Source organism: Triturus cristatus, chromosome 3_2 (assembly GCF_964204655.1).
Source record: "Triturus cristatus chromosome 3_2, aTriCri1.1, whole genome shotgun sequence".
Classification (NCBI taxonomy): domain Eukaryota; kingdom Metazoa; phylum Chordata; class Amphibia; order Caudata; family Salamandridae; genus Triturus; species Triturus cristatus.
Window position 1 is genome coordinate 785,211,615 of NC_140584.1, and position 21,392 is coordinate 785,233,006.

General features: G+C 49.2%; 1 protein-coding gene across 4 annotated transcripts in view; it reads right to left on the minus strand.

The window, feature by feature from the left end:
* CREB1 (cAMP responsive element binding protein 1) overlaps positions 1–21,392 on the minus strand; it is a 283,803-nt gene that overhangs the window by 123,628 nt on the left and 138,783 nt on the right. For all 4 annotated transcript variants that reach the window (XM_085648883.1, XM_085648881.1, XM_085648884.1 and 1 more), the window contains one exon: positions 12,173–12,273. In XM_085648883.1, the coding sequence (XP_085505009.1) occupies positions 12,173–12,273 (101 nt within the window). The remainder of the gene's footprint in view (positions 1–12,172; positions 12,274–21,392) is intronic.

Below are 21,392 nucleotides of genomic sequence, written 5' to 3' on the forward strand. Positions count from 1 at the left end.
ATCTGCACTGAAGATCAGCCCTCCATACTCCACGAGTTCTGCGTGGGGCCCTTCTGCATTTTCCTGCTCGACGCGTCTGTCCGGTTGCTTGCCCGTTGGCTAGTAGACTCAGTGACAACGAACCCTTGACTTTTCACCGCTGGTTTGGCTTCTCCAGACTGGCCCTTGCTTCCCTGTGAAAGAGAAGCACCTCAGACCTTCCTGGTCTGCACCTGAAGCGAATTTCCCTTTCCGCGTGGGTTGCCTTTGCCAAGGCTTGTTGACTCCAATCAGGACGTCGACTCCGCCAGCAGCAAGATCCTTCGTGTGACAGCTCGTACCCTGGTTCTGGTCGTCCTCGACGCCTCCTGGTCAACGCAGCTGCAGAGACAAGCTTCAAGACATCACCTGTGTTCTGCACAACATCGCCTGGTTCCTTCCTGGTTCCACACGGTCACTGGCTAGTGACCCAGACTTTGTCCCCTCTGCTTGCAGGTGTTCTTCATTCAAGATCCATCCTTGGATCCACCGGACATCTTCCTCCTGGCCGCCTGCCAGCATCTGTTCTTCAGGCATCCATAGGATCCAGCGACGACACCAGACACATCTTCACACCTATGCACCCGTCTCCTGTGGGTGAGGTAACGCGAGTACTCCGGTGCTCCAGTGGATATTGACTATCCAAGTGTCGAAGTCTTTAGTTGCTTCCTACTAGTTACTTCGGAAGTGTCCTTATTCTTCCTATTTCTAACTGTTACATTCCCATTGACTTTAAAGTAACCCGCGTGTGTGTTTCCACACTGCACACGCTTCCCGGGGGCCTCCCACTTCCTAACTATTGGTAGGGTAGTGTAGCCCCAGCAATTCCCTAGGCCTACTCCCTGTTCGTGACGTGGTACTTATACCACTTTCTTAGTATATGGTTTGCGTGGCCCCTGGGCCCAACTGTATTTTTCCTGTGTAACTTAACGTATGCTACTTAACCCCTTCAGTGCCCATGACGAGATAGTCTCGTCATGGAGCGCGGTTGCGCTGTGCTCATGACGAGACGATCTCGCGATGAACCCCGCCCGCTAATGCAACGCCCGGCACAGGGCGGGGCACTGAAGAGGTTAAGAAATTGTTGTGCTTAGACCTCTGAACTCATAAAGAGTGCTGAGGGTATATGTTAGAATAAATTGAATATGCTACTTACCAGTATGCATCTGTTCTTGGCATGTAGGGCTGCTGACATTCATATCTGTGCATAGATCGCCGCCTAGTGTTGGGTCCGGATGTTTGCACGTTGTTGTCCTGGAAGAGTCTTCGAAGTATCCTTGGATAGGTGACTCCTCCCCTGGACTACAGTGCGCATGGGCATCCTCTCCATCCTCAGATTGTTTTTCGCCATTGTGGCAGTGATGGAGTAGATACAGAAAGTGATGACCATGCTATACAGTAATTCTGAGAGCTGCAGCTGCTACAGGCGCCGGGGAGGAGGGAGGGCGATATGAATGTCAGCAGCCCTACATGCCAAGAACAGATGCATACTGGTAAGTAGCATATTCAGTTCGAGGCATGTGGGCTGCTGAATTCATATCTGTGCATAGAATACATAGCAGTGCCCTCTATTAGCGGCGGCTACCAGTGCCAGCTGCAGCGGTCTGAAAAAGTGTTTTGAGAACAGCCTGTCCTACAGCTGCCTGCTGTTTTGACTGCACGTCTACACAATAGTGTTTTGTAAATGTGTGTGTAGTGGACCATGTGGCTGCTCTGCATATATCGTGCAGGGGAATATTTCCTAGAAAAGCCATGGAAGCCCCCAACTTGCGTGTTGAGTGGGCTCGTGGTGGAATAGTTAATGTGCGTTTTGCCTTTTGATAACAGATTTGAATACACTTAACTATCCATCTGGCTATCCCTGCTTTGGAGATGGCGTTACCTTTGTGGTGCGGGGCAAAGGCAACGAACAGTTGTTTTGTCTTCCTGAAGGGTTTAGTCCTGTCGATGTAGTACATGAGGGCCCTCCGTACATCTAGTGTATGTAGTGCCCTTTCTGCGACAGTTTGTGGGTTTTGGAAGAAAACGGGCAGTTCAATAGTTTGATTCATGTGGAACTGCGATATTACTTTGGGCATGAATTTGGGGTTGGTACGTAGTACGACCCTGTTGGCGTGAACCTGTATAAATGGCTCTTGAACGGTTAGTGCCTGGAGTTCACTAACTCTTCTTAAGGAAGTGATCACTACCAGGAAGGCTACTTTCCAGGTAAGGAATTGAATCTCGCATGAGTGTAGAGGTTCAAAGGGTGGACCCATCAGGCGTGTGAGGACCAAGTTGAGGTTCCACATTGGAGCCGGTGGGTGGCTTGGTGGAATGACTCGTTTGAGTCCCTCCAAGAATGCTTTGATGGCAGGCACTCTGAATAGTGAGAGGTGCTGCCTGGTTTGCAGATAGGCTGATATTGCGGTCAAATGGACACGTATAGAGGTGTACGCCAGATTGCATCGGTATAGGTGTAAGAGGTAACAGATGATGTTTTGGATGGATGCGTCCAGCGGGTTAATGTCATTATTACCGCAATAAATGACGAACCTTTTCCATTTGGCTGCATCCAAGCTCTTGTAGTGGGTCTCCTGGCCTCCTTGATGATGTTCATACAGTCAGGTGGCAGGTTGAGATAGCCAAACTCTAGGACTTCAGGAGCCAGATCGCCAGGTTCAGCTGTTGCGGATCTGGGTGCTGAATCTCTCCACGGTTCTGCGTCAAATGCGCGGGTTTGATCCGCAGCCTTTGATGCGGCACCACGGAAAGTTCGAGGAAGGTGGTGTACCACGGCTGGCGTGCCCACGTGGGAGCAACTAGGACGAGTGTCAGGGAGTGTTGTCTGAGTTTGCGAGCCACCAGCGGTATCAACGGCGCTGGGGGAAAAGCGTACGCAAATCTGCCGGACCAGTTCATCCATATCGCATTGCCCTGCGACTGCGGATGTGGGAACCTGGCGGCGAAGCTTTGGCATTTTGCGTTTTCGCTTGTCGCGAATAGGTCTATCTCTGGATGACCCCACTGCTGGAAGTACGGTTGGAGTACTGATGGGTGTAACTCCCACTCGTGCATCTGGTGGCTGTGTCTGCTGAGCAGATCCGCCATCTGGTTGTCCTTGCCAGGGAGGTGTTCCGCCATGAGGAACATGTTCCTCTGAATGGCCCACTTCCACATGCTCTGAGCCAGATGAGACAACTGTGGAGAGTGTGTTCCTCCCTGCTTCTGTATGTAGTACATTGCGGTCATGTTGTCCGTCCGGATCAACACGACCTTGTTGCATAGATGTACTTTGAATGCCTTCATGGCCATGAAGATTGCCATCAGTTCCAGAAGGTTGATGTGCATCTTCTTTTGTTGTAATCTCGCGTGCGGGACTATGAAGATGCAGGAGGCCATCATGCCTATTAACTGCATAAACACTCGCGCTGGAAGTGAGTGATTGGGTTTGAACTTGTAGATCAGCAGTTGTATGCTGTTGATCCTCACTGAATTTGGCTGAGCTGTGGCCGCCAGAGTGTCTATAGTCGCACCTAGGTACTGTTGTACGTGTGCGGGCTGGAGATGGGACTTTGGGTAATTTAGTGAGAATCCCAGACTGTGAAGAAGGTGAATGGTGCGGGACATGTGGCTGGCACATTGCTGGGCTGACTTCGCTTGAACGAGCCAGTCGTCTAGGTAGGGGTAGACGTGTATATGCTGCCTCCGTAGATGTGCTGCCACCGTAGCTAGGCACTTCGTGAAAACCCTGGGCGCTGTTGTCACGCCGAAGGGAAGGACTTTGAATTGATAGTGCTGCCCCTGAACAGTGAACCTGAGGTATTTTTTGTGTGAGGGGTGGATGGGTATGTGGAAATACGCATCCTTGAGGTCCAGTGTGGCTAGGAAGTCTCCCTGCTTGAGAAGCGGAAGGACTTGCTGTAGAGTGAGCATGTGAAAGTGCTCTGAAAGAATGTACTGGTTCAGGGGTCTCAGGTCTAATATAGGTCTGAGTGACCCGTCCTTTTTTGGAATTAAGAAGTAGAGGGAGTACACCCCCGTACCCTGCTCGTGGATGGGTACGACCTCTATAGCGCCTTTTAGAAGCATACTTTGCACCTCTTTCTGTAAGAGCGTTAAGTGCTCTGAGGACATAGGACGGTTTCTTGGTGGTATTGTGGGTGGAGTGGAGGTTAACTCCAGACAGTAACCGTATTTTACAATGTCTTTGACCCACCTGTCCGTGGTGATGGAGTTCCACGTGGACAGGAACCTTTGTAGCCTTCCCCCGACAGGTGTTATGTGGTCGGGAGGAAGGGAGAGGGCGTCACTGCTTGTTCTTGGGGGAGGACCTGGTGTTGCCGTAGCCGCGTCCTCTGCCCTTTGTACTGGAGCCACGATATCCACCTCGGGTGTTTTTATCGTAGGTGGTCTGTGTATTGCCTTTGTTATACGTTTGTTGTGACCCCTGTCCTCTACCTGCTCCCTTGTTTCCGGGGCGACGAAAGGAGCCGCTCCGAAAGGACTGAGTTTGGAGAGCGCCCATGGACTTTTCAGTGTCCGTGTCCTTTTTTATCTTCTCAAGGGTGGTGTCAACCTCTGGCCCGAATAAATAGTCGGGGTTGACAGGCTGGTTGAGTATATTGTTTTGTACCTCAGGCTTGAATCCTGAGATTCGTAACCAGGCATGTCGTCGCAGCATGACGCTTGTGTTTATGGCCCTGGCAGCCGTGTCTGCAGCATCTAGTGCACACTTGATGGAAGCATTCGTGAGTAGCTGTCCTTCTCTGATGAGAATTTCTGCGCCTTCCTTGAACTGGTCAGGGAGATGTTGGAATAGTTGCTCCAGTGTGTCATAGTGCGCTCTATCATAGCGAGCAAGGAGCGCTTGAGTGTTGGCTATGCGCCATATGTTGGCAGCTTGGGCGGCAACTCGCTTGCCAGAGGTCTCTAACACCTTGGACTCTTTGTCCGGGGGAGGAGCGTCACCTGTCGTTTGCGAGTGTGCCCTCTTGCGAGCATTCGCTACGACAATGGAGTCTAGTGGTAATTGGCCTCTGATGTAAGTAGGGTCCCCAGGTGCTGATCGGTATTTCTTATCAATCCTGGGGTTTATCACTCGTGCCCTGGTGGGTTCCTTGAAAATGTCCTTGGCTGGTTTGAGGACTCCTTTCAACATGGGCAGAGTCTTTACATGCCGTTCTGAGGATGCGAAAGTGTCCATAAGAAAGTCATCTTCGATGGTGTCAGAGTGAAGCTGCACCCCATGGTTATTGGCAGCACGTTCAATAAGAGCGTTGAAGGCTGCAGTATCCTCTGTGGGAGATGTTTTTGCCCCATAGAGTTGTGGGTCCTGTGCATCGAGAGGTGCACCTGGGTCTACAGGGTCGCCCCAAGTGTGATCAGGGTCCTGCTGGTCATCAGGGTCTGTGTCTCCATGGTAGGGGACTTGGTCATCCATGTAGTCCTCCAACGCATCCGTGTCGGAGCGTGTGGGGGAGAATAGTTGTGGATCCTGGTAGGATGAGTGGAAAGGTTCATAAAGGAGAGGTTCTGATTCTACAGGCAGCTTCCTTTTTAGTGGGATCCTGAAAGGGTCCAACGGTGGTTCCGAAGTTATCCTTCGCTCGTGGAGAATCATCCTGCCAGTGTTGGCGTCGATGACACGTGACGGAGACATCTCAGCAGGTGTAATCGTAGTCTGGGTGACCCGTGTCCTGAGTTGGAACATTTTCGGGATTGTCGACGGAGGCAAGCCAAAGGTAATGTTGGCTGGCACCGAAGAGGCTGCTGGAGCTTCGATCGGACCGGAACCCGACGGGTCCTGGAGGGCAGCCTTGGTTTTGCTGCTTTGTGTCGCACCAGGTCGTACTTGGAGCGCCTTTGAGGCTTTGGCACCGACCAGGTTCGTAGAGGCGGCCGTGGACTTTTTCGGCGCCGGTGGTTCATCGAGTCGAGGTGCGGAGATGACCGTCGACGTCTTCGATGCGTGAGGCTTTGGTGTCGTCGAGGGAGCGATGCGAGACGCAGCAGGCGGTGCAGCCCTCGGTGTCAGTGGCATCGGTGCCGGGAGCCGAGCAGGTTTGTCGGCGCCGAAGGCCTTTTTCCGTTTGTCGACTCCGACGTCGCCCGCTTCAAGTTCGGCACCGAAGTCTCTCTTGGTGCGGTCGGTGCCGACGCGTTGCGCTGGCGTCGAAGGCGTGGAAGGCCTCGATCCGACCAGCGCCACTTTCGGTTTCGTTGGAACCGGAGCAGCTTTCGGTTTCGGTTTTATGGAAGGGAAACCAGCTGGTTTAAGCAGTAATGGCTGCCGCTGAGTGTCCGAGGCCGGGCCCGAGGGCGGGGCCGAAGAACTGCGGGATGGGTCTCGGGTAAGGCCCGAAGGCGATCCCTCGACCGGAGCCATAGGCTGTGGCACTGGGCTTTCTTCGGTCTGAACAGGTAGGCCTTGTTCATCATTGGAGCTACTCTCTTCGGCCCCTAAGGCCTCCACTCGTCTCCTACCTCGGTGTCGTCTTCACCTCTGTGGAAGAGTGATTCGTCGACTTCGTCCGATCCGGATTCGTGTTCGGAAACGGGACTGGAGGGTAAGACTTCCAATTCTTCGACGTCTTCGGCCTCGTTGAAGATGTCTGCTGGGGCCGGTGCCGCGTGCTGCGCCTCGAGTCTCGCCGCTCGTCGATTCCGTAGGGTCTTCTTGGAACGGAACCGGGCACAGGCCATGCATGTCGATTCGTTGTGGTCCGGCGAAAGGCATTTGTTGCACACCGGATGGACGTCGATGTGTGGGTACTTCGCATTGCATACCGGACACCTTTTGAATGGCGTCCTCGATTCCATCGTCGAAGTAGTCGATGAACAGGTAAATGCGAAAAAAGTCGGTGCTGAAAGTTAGTAAACTAACAAGGTTGTATCGAAAACCGATCGATAAACAGTACCGACGCGAACTAAAGGCCTTTTGGCCTCGACAAAATATTTTCCTAACTTGAGCTAAGATAGCACATCCGAACCCAATGGCGGAAAAAAACAATCTGAGGATGGAGAGGATGCCCATGCGCACTGTAGTCCAGGGGAGGAGTCACCTATCCAAGGATACTTCGAAGACTCTTCCAGGACAACAACGTGCAAACATCCGGACCCAACACTAGGCGGCGATCTATGCACAGATATGAATTCAGCAGCCCACATGCCTCGAACACATTCTTATTTTATATATATCTGGTGTGGTGTCCTTTCATTTGGTATTAAAGGGATTGTAATGGTATAACAGCTAGCTTCACATGCCATACAGAGTTTAGCCTAAGACTGCTCTTGTCCATGCTACCACTAAGATAGCTGGTCTATAAGGTTGACTTTACAACCAATCACCATAAGGGTTGTTTGGACTGATACAAGGTGTACACTAGAACTAGTGACATCATATATCAGGCCAACTTCTCACACTCAGGAGCCAGATCGCAAGGTTGAGCTGAGCTGGGTCCGGGTCTCTGATCTCTCCATGGTTCTGGGTTAGGAGGCATTGTGAGAGGTGTAGCTTTTGGTGTGGTACTACCGAGAGTTCCAGCAGCGTAGTGTACCACGGTTGTCTGGCCCACGTTGGAGCTACTAGGATCAGTGTGAGGGAATGCTGTTGTAGCTTTCGCACCACTAATGAAATTAGTGGGAGAGGTGGAAAGGCGTACGCAAATTTGCCTGACCAGTTCATCCATATCGCATTGCCTTTGGAAAATGGGTGTGGGTATCTGGCGGAGAAGCTTGGGCATTTTTTGTTTTCGTGGGTGGCGAAGAGGTCTATCTGTGGATGCCCCCACATCTGAAAGAACGGGTGAAGAACCTGTGGGTGAAGTTCCCACTCGTGGATCTGCTGCGTCTGTCTGCTGAGCAGATCTGCCATGGTGTTTTGGACTACTGGGACATGTTGGGCTAGGAGAAAGATTTTGTGTGGAATTGCCCATCTCCATATGCTCTGTGCTAGTTGAGAGAGCTGTGGAGAGTGTGTGCCGCCTTGTTTTTGAATGTAGTACATGGCCGTCATGTTGTCTGTGCGAATGAGGACTGCCTTGCCTAAAATTTGTGGTTGAAAGGATTTTAGGACTAGAAAGATGCCAGTAACTCCAGATGGTTGATATGGAGTAACCTTTGTTGCGGCGTCCATGTGCCCTGCACTGTGAGGTGTAATAGATGAGCTCCCCAGCCGGAGAGCGATGCGTCTGTTGTTAGTATTATTTGTGGAACTGGGTCCAGGTACGGTCGACCTCTGGAAAGATTTGTGGTGTTCCACGACTGCAGAGAGCGATGGGTGCGACCGTCTACCAACACCAGATCTGTCAGTTGCCCCTGGGCCTGGTTCCATTGGCTGGCTAAGCACTCTGGGAGTGGACGCATCGGGAGTCTTGCGTGAGGCACTATAAAAATGCAAGAGGCCATCATCCCTATCAGTTGCATAAACACTCATGCTGGAAGGGAGTGTTGAGGTTGGAATCTTTGACGCAAAGCCTGAATGCTTGCAATCCTGGATTGGGGTAGGCTATGGCTTTTGAGGTGTCTATAGTGGCACCGATGTATTGCTGTATGTGGGATGGTGTTAGCTGGGACTTTAGGTGGTTCACCGTGAAGTAGTTGGATCGTAGTGGCGGTGTGATGTACACATTGGTTGTAGGACGTGGCTTTTATCAGCCAGTCGTCCAAATATGGGAAGACGTGAATGTGCTGTCTTCTGAGGTGTGCCGCCACTACCGCTAGGCACTTGGTGAATACCCTTGGTGCTGTTGAGACCCCGAATGGGAGCTCCTTGAACTGGTAGTGTTGCCCGTCCACTACAAATCTGAGGTACTTTCTGTGAGCATGGTGTATCGGAATGTGAAAGTATGCGTCTTTCAAGTCCAGTGTGGTGAGAAAGTCGTTCTGGGAGAGGAGCGGAAGTACCTGCTGAAGCGTTACCATGTGAAAATGGTCTGAATGTATGTATGTGTTTAGGGGCCGGAGATCTAGAATAGGTCGCAGAGTCTCGTCTCTTTTTGGTATTAGGAAATATAGGGAGTATACCCCTAAATTTTGCTGATTGGCGGGAACTCGCATGTTTTTGTAGGAGGGAGATTACCTCCTGTTTTAGTAATGTGGAATGTTCTTGTGACATTGGGCGTTGCCTGGGTGGAATGTTTGGGGTGGTAGATGTCAATTCTAGGCAGTACCCTGAGAGAATAATTTGGGTCACCCATTTGTCTGAGGTGATGGTCTCCCAGACCTGAAGGAAATGTTGTAGCCTGCCCACGACCGGAGTGGGATGGTCTGGAGGGAGCGGGGGGGGAAGTCATTGGGTAGGCGGTGTGGCAGAGCGGGCGGTATTTGTTTTGCCTCTGCCTTTATTGTTATTGCCCCTATAGCCGCCTCTTTGATAACCCCTTGTGAAGGTGGACTGAGCAGGGGATTTGTAGAACGTGGACGCGCTATCTGAGGAGTAGCCTCTAGCCGTACCCCGAAAGGAAGAACGGTGAAAGGAGCGCCTAGGAGGGTGTGACTGTAGGGCTCCCATAGATTTCGCCGTATCAGTGTCCTTCTTCATTTTCTCGAGGGCCTCATCTACCTTTGGGCCGAATAGGTGTTCTTGGTCAAAGGGATGATTTAGGATGGAGGCCTGTACCTCAGGTTTGAAACCTGATACTCGTAGCCAAGCATGGCGACGGAGGACGCTGCTAGAGTTAATGGCCCTGGAGGCTGTGTCTGCTGCATCTAAGGCACAGCGTATGGAGGTGTTAGTCATAGTCTTACCCTCCTGAATTAATTCATTGGCCCTATTTTTGTATCTTTCTGGGAGGTGGTGCATTATGGTTTCTAATTCATCATAATGCGCTCTATCGTATCTGGCCAATAGCGCTTGAGTGTCGGCGATACGCCATATATTGGCTGCCTGTGACGCAGTGCGCTTTCCTGACGCGTCCAGTAGCTTTGACTCTTTGTCAGGTGGTGGTGCTTCGCCTGACACCTGGGAGTTTGACCTCTTCCGTGTAGTGGAAACCACTAGGGAATCTAGTGGCGCTGGCCCTTTGATATAGGCAGGATCTGTGGGGCAGCTTTGTATTTTTTCTCTATGCATGGGTTAATGACCCTAGCCCTGACTGGGTCCTTATAAACCTCTGGCGCATGTTTTATCACCCCCTTGAGTATAGGTAGTGTGGAGGTAGACCTATGTGCGGTATCAAAGGTGTCGAGGAGGAAATCCTCCTCTACTGGGTCAGTGTGTAGCTCTACCCCCTGATAATGTGCCGCCCTCTGAAGTAGGTGGTGGAAACCTAATGAGTCTTCCGGTGGAGATGGCCTGGAAGGGTAAAGGTCATCTTGTGGGACGTCTGGAATATTGTAGTTTTCCCATGAGTCTGGGGATCCTGTAGGGGTGGGGTCTTGGGGCACATCCCCTGGATCGTAATATGGGTCCCCCTGATCATCATCGTCTGGAGACGGGGCCGGGGAGCGATGAGGTGGGGGCGGAGGTGGAGAGGGTGGAGGAGGTGGGGAAGGCATTCTGAAAGGGGAGGTAGCAGAGTCCTTTCTCTTTGGAGGTGGAGGCGGAGCCGGTTTGTCCAAATGTCTTTTTAGAAGAGAGTGCCAAGTGTCCAGTTTTTGGATCCTTTTGCAAGGGATCCGGTGTAAACAGTTCCTGTGACAATGTTTGTTCCGTCGGCGCCGAAGGTTTCGGGGGCGATGACTTTTTAGGCTTGTCAGTGCCTCTGGTCTTGCCTAGGCCCGGAGGCGTGACCGAAGCCTTTTTGGGTGTGGGCGCGGGTGCGGGAGGGGTTATAGTACTCACGACCCTCTGCGCCGGGGTGATGTCCTTCACATCGGAGTCGTCGGCTTCGGAAGCACTGACGAGGTCCTCTTCGGTGTGCTGCTGTCCCGGATCTTCGACGTCGTCCCCGAAGATGTCGACTGGAACGGAGGTCGAGGAGTGCGCCATGTTTCATTTGGCTCTTCGTTCTCGAATAGTCTTTTTCGATCTGAAAGACTTGCAGGCCGGACAGTCTGGAGCCTCGTGTTCAGTGGAGAGGCAGAGGTTGCACACCTCATGAAGATCGGTGTGGGGGTATTTGGACCCATATCGAGGGCACTTCTTGAAAGGAGTTCTTTCCATCAGCCGGGACCGGAGCTTGGGTAGGCCCGAAGGCCGCCGTCGACGACTGGAATCTAAGATGTGTTCGAAGAGAAGGTGACTGAGGAGATCTGCATCTGAACAATACCACGATGAGCGAGGATTCCGCTTCGATCGTCGAACTGGAAATGTTCGGAACCGGAGCGCGAAGTATTACATCCGAGCCTGATGGCGGAAAAATACAATCTGAGGATGGAGCCGAAGCCCATGCGCAATACGATCCAAGGGAGGAGTCACCGACCTCGTGACTTCCAAAGACTTTCCAAGAGGAAAAACAAACTGCAAACATCCAAGCCCAACACCAGATGGCGATCTATGCAAAAGTGTGTAATCTGCAGCTCATATGCCTCGAACACATGTTTTCCATTCTGAACATTACTAGCTTCACAAAAGATCTTTTCTTCATATAAATTAAGCTGTTTAATCAGAGGAAATACAATCTCCGACCTAAGTCCCTGGTGAAGCAGATTTAGGATTTCAAGTATTGCAAACTTACTGCCTTTCGAAGTCCTTATCACTGTTCAAATGTGGCCATTAAAAAACAGCTGTAGGCATTTGTGTTGGAGAAAGAAGTGAGAAAGAAGCTAAACATGTGTGCAAACTCAGATTTCTCACATTAGAACTCATTCCAATTCCCGCATCTCAGAATCAGTCAAAAATACTGAGCTGAGGAAATATCACACAATAAGGCATCTAAATTTCACAGGTATGTATTACTGCATCAAATTACTTAGGATCTTCTTAGGATGTCCTTGCTGTAAAAAGCTATGCTGCATAAAATCTTAATCAGAGGAGGGAGCACATTCCATTTCTAGAGTGAACTACAAACACCTTCCAAACAGCCGTGTTTAATAAATTTTCCCTCGCCATCGGCTCCCCCTCCACCTCCCCTCCCCCGGCCCCACCGCTCTTACCTGCATGGTCCTGTAACTGCTTCTAACCCCACCTTATCTCTGTGAGCACCATGGCAAGTTGGGCACATTCACAATTAATACTTAACTGCTTATCTATTTGTTTCAGATACATGGCTCACTTGTGATGTCCCAGTACCTGTAAGAAGGCCTCCTGGAGAGAATTTCTCTGCGTTTCTGGGAGTCAGTGACACTGTCCACAGACTCCTGCGAATCTTCACTCTCTGCAATAGTGGAAATCTGTTTGCAAAGTAAGCAATGAGAACATTATTAGTAAAATCAACACTACAGCATTTATACCAAACTAAAAAGGTGCACCTTTAAGTAAGTGTGGCGCATTCTTAAGTTTAGTTTGACTAAAATAGTCTTTCAATTACTAGCAGCAACACAAGTCTCTTGAGAAATTGGGACATGAAATGCGGAACAAGCCAGAGCGTTGTGTCACATATTTCCCCAATATGCGTAATGCCTTGGGAAAATTTTCTTGCAGTAGGCTTTGCTTCTCCCACATACATGCGGTAGAATCACCCAACTGCCAACTTCAATAAGCACTTATCACGGAGCCAGAAATCATTTAAAAAACACCTTCAGCTAGGAGGAAGGGGTGAAAGTGCATGAAACATGTTATGAAACACCGATTATTATCACCCTGGGTAAGCTGAAAATGTGCTGGGGGAAAGGCATAAAGCGGATGGATGAAACCAACTGGGAGGGAGTTAGGAGTTATCCCAGAGACACTGCTAACCTATCTTGGTTTTTACTAGTACAACTGAAGATTTTCCACTGCATTTACTACTCACATAACCCAATGGCCAGTAGCACTGCATGTGTGAAGGGATGTGGGTAAGAAAGTACATTCTTCCACACTATCAAGCAATGGCTCTAAGCAAAGATCTTTTGGGACAAGATATAAACCACTTCCTTAGAATTCCCATGGAATTACTCATGAATATAAGATTACTGGGTGTATGGAATGATAACCCAAGGAATTCTGAGAGAAGCAAGAGAAGACATTGCCAAGCTGTGGGGCAGTCAAGAAACCCCAAGGTTTGGGACTTCGTGCTTGATCTTGGGCTGATGTATGACAACAGAAATGATTATCATCTCCACACAGAGTAGTCCCCAGAAGTTTCCCAAGGTCTGGAATCAGATGAAAACATTTCACTTCATCGAAGCTTTTGAACCGCACGTTTTTTTGTTTTGTTGCTGATTTATAATGCTATCTCCAGACGCCAGATGTTTGTCTTTCCATTGGTAATGCTCACCGATATTGACCTTGCTTGTATGTGGAGTGCTCCTAATATCTGAACTAATCTCTTCCATTTCTTTGATAAGGACAACACGATTGTGCATACCCGGTGGTTGCTTTTGTTTTTTAATGTTGCATAAGGCTCAATAAAAATATTGAAAAGAAAAAGACACTAACCATCAGCAATGATATTTCTAAAAGAGACAATCATCTTGCAGACTTCTCACCGAATAAATATAATCAAAGTGCCACATTGGATCTGTAAATAAAACATTTTGTCCAGCAATAGCTCGTCAGGGCTGCCAAGTGGTGGCATTCAGCTTCAGCTGCAAGTCCATCCATTAAGGTTATGACAACGTTGGAGTTTATATAGTGCCAATTGGCATGCTAATGTCAGCTCATGGTACTTTTTCTAGAGCTCATTAAGGCAAGTGCAGAGGAACGACAAGAGCCCTAATGACAATATGATATGTTTGCATACCTTGGAATCTTGATAACCATACACTCACTCAGTGGAGGGTGAAGGGCAGTGAGGAATCTACAACAGGAAGACCAAATATCCACCTGAAACATCTTTGCCAAAGATAAGTAACTTTTTCTTCTAACTGACTTGCCTCATCTTCCTCACCATGAAGGGGATTAGTGGGAGAGGCGAAAAAGCATAGGGAAAGATGCCTGATCAGTACATCTATAGTGCATTGCTCATGACTGTGGGTACCTGGAGGCGAATCTTGTGCATTTTGCATTTCTGGTGTGCTGAAGAGGCAGGTGGCTGGGTTTCCTCTCTGTTGTAAGGACCTGGGGAGCACTTGTGAGGGGAGTTCCCACTTGTGGACTTCCTGATGCATCCTCCTTAACAGGGTCACAAAGCCTTTCTCCACCCCTGGAAGATGTTCCACCATGAGATGGAGCTTAGACAGATTGCCCAGAGTCACATATCTTGTGCTAGAGCACAAAGCTGGAAGGAACAATTGTTACTTACCTGTAAACAGGTGGTTCTCCAGTATTGGTGTCTTTCATAGATTCACATGCTTGAATATTCCCCGTCGTCGGAGTGGGAGTCCCACGGTAAATAATATAGCAATATATACAGTGATAATATATATATATATATATATATATATATATATATATATATATATATATATATATATATACACACACACCTATACATACGTAATCATATAAAAACAGAGATATAAGCATATAATAACCTCAAGAATGTCCCTATATGAAATTTCCATAGAGATACATGGAAGGAGAAAAAAGACATTCGCAGTCTATCTCTGTCATTATGTTAGTCCGAACTCCGGCCAATCAGTCGCCAGCTCCTCTCTAGAACCTTCTCCTCAGAGCTCCTCACCTCAGATTTTCGTAGCACCATAGTGACTCAGAGTGTATGAGGAGAAGAGAGCCTCTGAAGGGAGGAGGGAGGGTCGCATGTGAATCTATGAAAGACACCAATACTGGAGAACCACCTGTTTACAGGTAAGTAACAATTGTTCTTCTCCAGTATTGGGGTGTCTTTCATAGATTCACATGCTTGAATATAGAATAGCTAGCAGTTACAATATCATTGTTTCCATGATCACACAGCTTCGAAATTGTAATGACAATCAATCTTCTTATGCATATGACAGTACTGAATAACTGTAAAGTATAAATGCATCATTATGTCAATTATAAATGGAAACAATATGGAGGAGGGAAGGAAGAGGCTCATCTTATTTAAAAAGATTGCGAAGCACTGCCTGCCCAACTGCAGCATCCTCCTCGTTTAAAGTTGTCAAGCAATAGTGTCTTGTAAACGTGTGTCTGCTCGACCACGTAGCTGCTCTGCAGCTCTGATGCAAAGGCACTCCAGCAAATAAAGCAGTTGAGGAAGACATTGCTCTGGTGGAGTGAGCCCTCACTGGTGACTGCAATGGCTTGTTTGCCTTTTGATGGCAGAAGACGATGGCAGCTGAAAACTTAACGTGCAATAGTTGGTTTCGTCACTGGACGACCCTTGTGAAAGCGTCCATAAGCTATGAATAGTTGATCAGTCCTTCGTAAAGCAGCCCTTCTGCTGATGTAGAATGTTAAACATCGTTTCACATCCAGGGAATGTAATCTCTGCTCCGCAGGAGTTTGCGGATAGCAAAGAAAGTTCTTAAAATCACTGGTTCGTTAATATGACAGTCTGAAGGCACCTTCAGCAAGAAAATTGGATTTGTACGCAATACTACAGAATCTGTTTTGAACTGTAGGAAAAAAGGTGGATTTATTGTAAATGCATGAATGTCACGGACGCGACGTGAAGACGTTAGCGCCCGAAGAAAAGCCACCTTCCATGTTAGATACTACAACTTGACCTTGTGAATCGGTTCGTACGGTGGTCTCATTAGTTGAACCAATACGATGTTCAGATGCCACAATGGAGGAGGGCGTCTAACAGGAGGAAATTTGCAAAATAACCCCTAGACGAATTGATGGATAATCCTTGAAGAACAAAGGGAAGTTGAACCATCCTGACGGAAACGGAAAATTGCCGCCAGAAAAAACCCCTAAAGGTTGCATTAGAGAACCCGGAGTTAGCTAAATGCAAGAAGAACGGTAACAATTGTTCTGGTGTGGAGTGAAAACGGGTGCACCCCATTAGATGCACACCAGTGGAGAACCCTTTTCCACTTTAATTTGTACGTTTTCACCATAGAAGGAGCCCACGCCTGAGCTAAAAAATTCTCTACAGTCCTGTGGAATATCCAAATGGGCAAATTCACAGTGCTCAGGTTCCAAGCTGATAAGCTCAGTGAGGAGGGATTCGGATGACAAATTTTCCCCTTGTCCATCGTGAGAAGATCTGCACGAGGATGTAGAATGATTGGTTCGCATTGAGACAGTAGGAGTAGTTCTGAGAACCATGCCTGCCGAGGTCAACGGGGGGCTATAGAAGTAGATGGCAAGGTTGCCTCCGCATCTTCCACAGAAACTCGAGGTACGAGTGGGATTGGGGGAAGAAAAAACGTAGTCAAACAGATCGTACCAGTCCATCAAAAAGGCATTGCCCAGAGATCTTTTGTGGGGATGCCAGCTTGTGTAATCTCGGCATTTCCGGTTCTCTAGTGTGGCAAAGAGATCCAGCTGTGGGCTACCCCATCGTTGAAATATCCTCTCTAGAGTTGGTTGATGCAACTCCCATTCGTGGGTCGATGAGGAGGACCTGGTCAGGGAATCCGCCAGGATATTGGATACCCCCGGTCGATTAACTGCTGCATATCGTGATGCGATGGTTGACAGACCAATCCCAAATCGACTGAGATAGTCGAGACAGTTTCGGAGATTTTATCCTGCCCTGCTTGTTTATATAGTGCATGCAGGTTGTATAGTCTGTCTGTATCAGGACTGATTCTCCTTGGATTAAAGGATGAAAAGCTTTGAGAGCCAGCAATATATAGCCATGAGATCCAACCTGTAGAAGTGCCAGGTTTCTTGACATATTGACCATTTTCCCTTTATTGATAAATCCTCCAAATGAGCACCCCCTCCTTCCAGAGAGGCGTCTGTTATTGTCATGTCTGGTACCATTGTCAGAAAAGAAATGCCTTCCGTTAGATTTAACGGTTGCGTCCACTACCTTTGCGCCAACTTCATCCGATCTGTGACGTTTACAACATCGTTTAAAGAACCTGTAACCTGGCGTTCTTGGACATCCAGTACTCCTTGGATGGGGCGTGTCTGTAATCTGTAATGAGGGATCAATGCAATGCATGATGACGCCATTTTCAGAAAAGGACTTCAATATTCTTACAGAAACGGGTCTTTTTGATCTGATAAGGGTTACCAGTCGGAGAATTTTTTTTTTTTTTTGAAGACGGTCTTGGGAGAGAAGTGCCCTTGCTGACACTGTCTAAAGTTGCTCCCAGAAAATCCGTGCGATAAGAAGGCTGTAGATGGGACTTTGTGGTATTTATGGAGAGCCCTAAGGCTCGAAAACACCTCCTGTCAAAGATGTGTGTGTTGTAGAAGTTGAACTTTCGATTGTGATTTTAGGAGATAGTCGTCCAGAAATGGAAAGATCTGAATACCCTGGAACGTAGGACGCTAGCACAGGGGCTAGCACCCTTGTAAACACTCGAGGGGCCGAGCGTAGTCCGAATGGTAAACTTTGAACTGGAAAAACCCCTCGACCCACTCGAAAACGAAGAAATTTCCGATGTTGTCGTAGTATGGAGATATGTAAATATGCATCTTGGAGGTCGATTGTTTCCATGAAATCTCCTTGTGAAAATAATCGCAAGATCTCTACATGCGTTCGCCTACGAAAAGAATGTTTCTTTAGATACCTGCTGAGAGCCCTCAGATCTAGAATGGGCTTCCATTCCCCCTTCCTTTTAGTGATAAGGAAGAATCGGGAATAAATCCTTTCCCTCTTTTGAGATCTTGGTACTACTCCTATGGCTCCCTTGTGTTATAGAAATTGAACTTGTTGTAACAGTTCTTCGATATGAGCCTGTGGCAGTCCGGTAGGTGGTGTGGGTGGAGGGAATTCGATGAACTCCAAAGGGCGACCTCTTTCTATAATTTCCAAAACCCAACGGTTCCTTGTATGGAGGACCATTGAAAATAGTACCGATAGATTCGATCTCCAATTTTCTGGGACTGATGGAAGTCATGTCTCTTAGGAGTGTAACCCTTGTAAGAGGATTTTCCTCTGTAAGACTTGGAAGACTGCTGTCGAGAAGTTTGCTGTTGGTTAGAGGAATATCGGTTTGAACCCTGGTTATAAGGTCGATATTGATTGATTCCTCTTCGAAAATTAGAGGAGGTGCCGCGTCCGCGTGCACCCCGAAAGGGTTGTTTTCAAAATTGCAATGTGCCCAGAGAGCGAGCAGTATTTGTATCTTTCTTTATCGATTGGAGAGCTTCATCCACCTGATCTCCGAATAAACCTCTTCTTCGTCATATGCCATGGTCTTTGACGGTTCCGGCAGTTGCTCAACTAGTGTTGACATATCCGCCCATACTTGACGGTCCTAACGACCAAGGATGGCCAAAGAATTAGCTGCTCTCACCATGGTGGAAGCCATCGAAGAGAATTTTCACCCTATGGCATCCAAAAGACATCCACCACGATCAGGTGGTGCAGTGATCGTAGATGCAGGGCTTCTAGCCCGGCGTTGCGCTGCCTGTGTGACTACAGAATCTGGCTTCGCTTGACCAGTGAGGCACGCTGGTGCTCCTAATGGTGATTTGTACCTTTTTCTCCAATCTAGGCACCCGTGCTGGAAGACTATGAGGCCTCCATAATCCTTTTTGCCTTCCTCCCCAATAAATTCGATTATAGGGATTGTATGCGTTTGTTTAACAGGCTGATCTTCGAAATCGTACAGGAAATAATCCTTGGTTAATTTGAACGTTAGTGCTGTCCTATCCCTTAACTGGTGGAACTTGCATATCAACAGGTGGTGAGTCACCAGGTAGCACCGGAGAGGGAGATGGTGTTTGGGCATGATAGTTATCCCACTCCGCCATACCATCATCATCAGCATCGCCACCATCATCGAGAATCTCACCATCCTCCCTGTCCTGAGGAATTTCTTCTTCTTCTTCAGTATCATGAGGAGGTACTGTCCGAGTTGAAGAATGTTTCAGCGGTACTGTAGGTATTACCACAGAAAGTATTGGAGCCGGTACCGGTTCCGATGTATTTGTGGGCACCACTGGAATAAGCGGAACCACAGACACTTGTGGTGATAAAGGAAAAACCGCCGATTATAGTTGTCACAACTGATTCAGCTAAACTTTCTTCTGAATCTTGATCTGAGTCAGTGGTAAAACAATGGTGAAGGAAGGCGGGAATCCTCCACCGATATAACCTCACCCGACATATCTTGTCAAGTACTCGGTGGTAATGGTAATAAAGGAACAGCAGCAAAGGACGAAGTAGTCGCTGTATATTCACCGATGAGACTGCAGTCGACGGGCTCTGAGGCATAGAAGGCTATTGAAGAGATCTTCGTAGACGGAATCGTCGACGGAACCATCGTCGACGGAACCACCATCGAAAGATTCAGGTTTCTCCTCGTCGAGTTTGACGCCGAAGGCCATTGCTGCGCTCCTGACCACCATATTGTAGACCCCGATGTCGTCGGGTGGCGAAGGCCTCGAAGGGTACGTGTCCACGGGCTCCTCCGGGTTTTCGGTGTCGAGATCGTGCCATTCGACGTCGTTGCTGGTAGATGCCGCCGATTCGTAGAACGACCGTTGGTCTTCTTCCTCGGCTTCTCCCTCATAATAGGGCTCTTCTTCCTCTTCGAGTTCTCTTGTCAGCCCTTCGGCGTCGAACTGATGAAACCGTTGGAATCTTGAATTCCTTCATTCTGGCGTCGAACTCCTTCTTTCTTTGAAGGATGTTCTCCATTTCGGCCTCGAGCCGCCTCTTCTTTTTCTCCATCTCGGAGATGCTTTCGGCGTCGACCGCGGGTCTTTTCGATGAAACTTGCGTCGACGTCGAACGTTCTTTCTGCGTCGATCGGCCCGTTTCATGGGATGCTTTCGACGACCCTTGCCTTTCGGCGTCTTTCGGCACCAGGGAGTCCTTATCTAAGGATCCGCTCGGCCTCTTGTCCGTGGTTCCCCCTTTGGACGTCGAAGTTTTCGGCGCCGGGGCTCCCTTCGTGGACTTTGACTCAGATTTTCTCGAGTCACACTCGTGTTGTCGAGGTACTTTCTGTTTTGCGCTCGACGATTCTCTTACCTCGTCTTCTTTTTTCTTGTCGGTCTCTACGACCGTGAAGTTTTCGGCTGTCTCGGCGTCGTTGTCCTCGTCGTCCGAGGAGAGGCCCAGAGCGTAGAGCGTCGGGGGCTTCCCCTTGCCATCCATGCTGGCGTTGGCCCTTCTCTGCCGCTCTCTCACCCTGAGTGTCTTCGGCGCGAAGGCTGAGCAGGCGTTGCAGTCGATACTCTGGTGATCGACCGGTAGGCAGAGGTTGCAGACCGGATGCTGGTCTTTCTGAGCGAACTTGTGGTGGCAGTTTGGGCAGAACTTGAATGGCGTCTTGTCCATTGCGCTCAGGGTCTCTGAGCGTGCATTCTCCAAGGCCGTCGAAGAAAAAGGGCGCTGGTTCTCCTTTCTTCGCGCTCCTGATGAAATCTTTTCCTTTCCTGATATCTTCTAGTGTTTCTATCGACGAAACTCGCTTTTCTTCCTTCGAGTGTAATTCTGGAGCTTCCCGTTGACGATCCAGACCCAACGGCGGAAAAAAGAATCTGAAGATGGCGCCCCAAAGGTGTGACTTCCGCAGGAAGCACGACGACGTCACGGGAGGTGCACCAAATGGTGTACGTCGACGCCCACCTGGGCTACAAAAAAAAAAAAAAACAAAGAAAAGACTACGAATCCGGACCCAACCACAAGATCGCGGAATAATGCACAGCATAGTGAATCCAGAAAGATTCACGCTGCAAAAGATTCATTGCCGACGGAACCACCGTCGACGGAACCACCGTCGACGGAACCACCGTCGACGGAACCACCGTCGACGGAATCACCGTCGACGGAATCACCGTCGACGGAGCCACCGTCGACGGAGCCACCGTCGACGGAGCCACCGTCGACGGAGCCACCGTCGACGGAGCCACCGTCGACGGAGCCACCGTCGACGGAGCCACCGTCGACGGAGCCATCGTCGACGGAGCCATCGTCGACGGAGCCATCGTCGACGGAGCCATCGTCGACGGAGCCATCGTCGACGGAATCATCGTCGACGGAGCCATCGTCGACGGAGCCATCGTCGACGGAGCCATCGTAGACGGAGCCATCGTAGACGGAGCCATCGTCGACGGAGCCACCGTAGACGGAGCCACCGTAGACGGAGCCATCGTAGACGGAGCCATCGTAGACGGAGCCATCGTAGACGGAGCCATCGTAGACGATGAAGCCATCTTTGAGAAACTGGAAAGTTGAAAACCTCACTAGCCTGAGAACTATGTCTCGTGGGCGACAGCAGTATTCAAAGAAGAAGAAGTGGCAGATGTCATAGTCAGAGACATTTTCTTCTTTTTAAGGAAAGGAGTAGGTAACTCCTGTACACTACTGCGTTTTGAGGCTGTGTGGGAAAACGGCCAG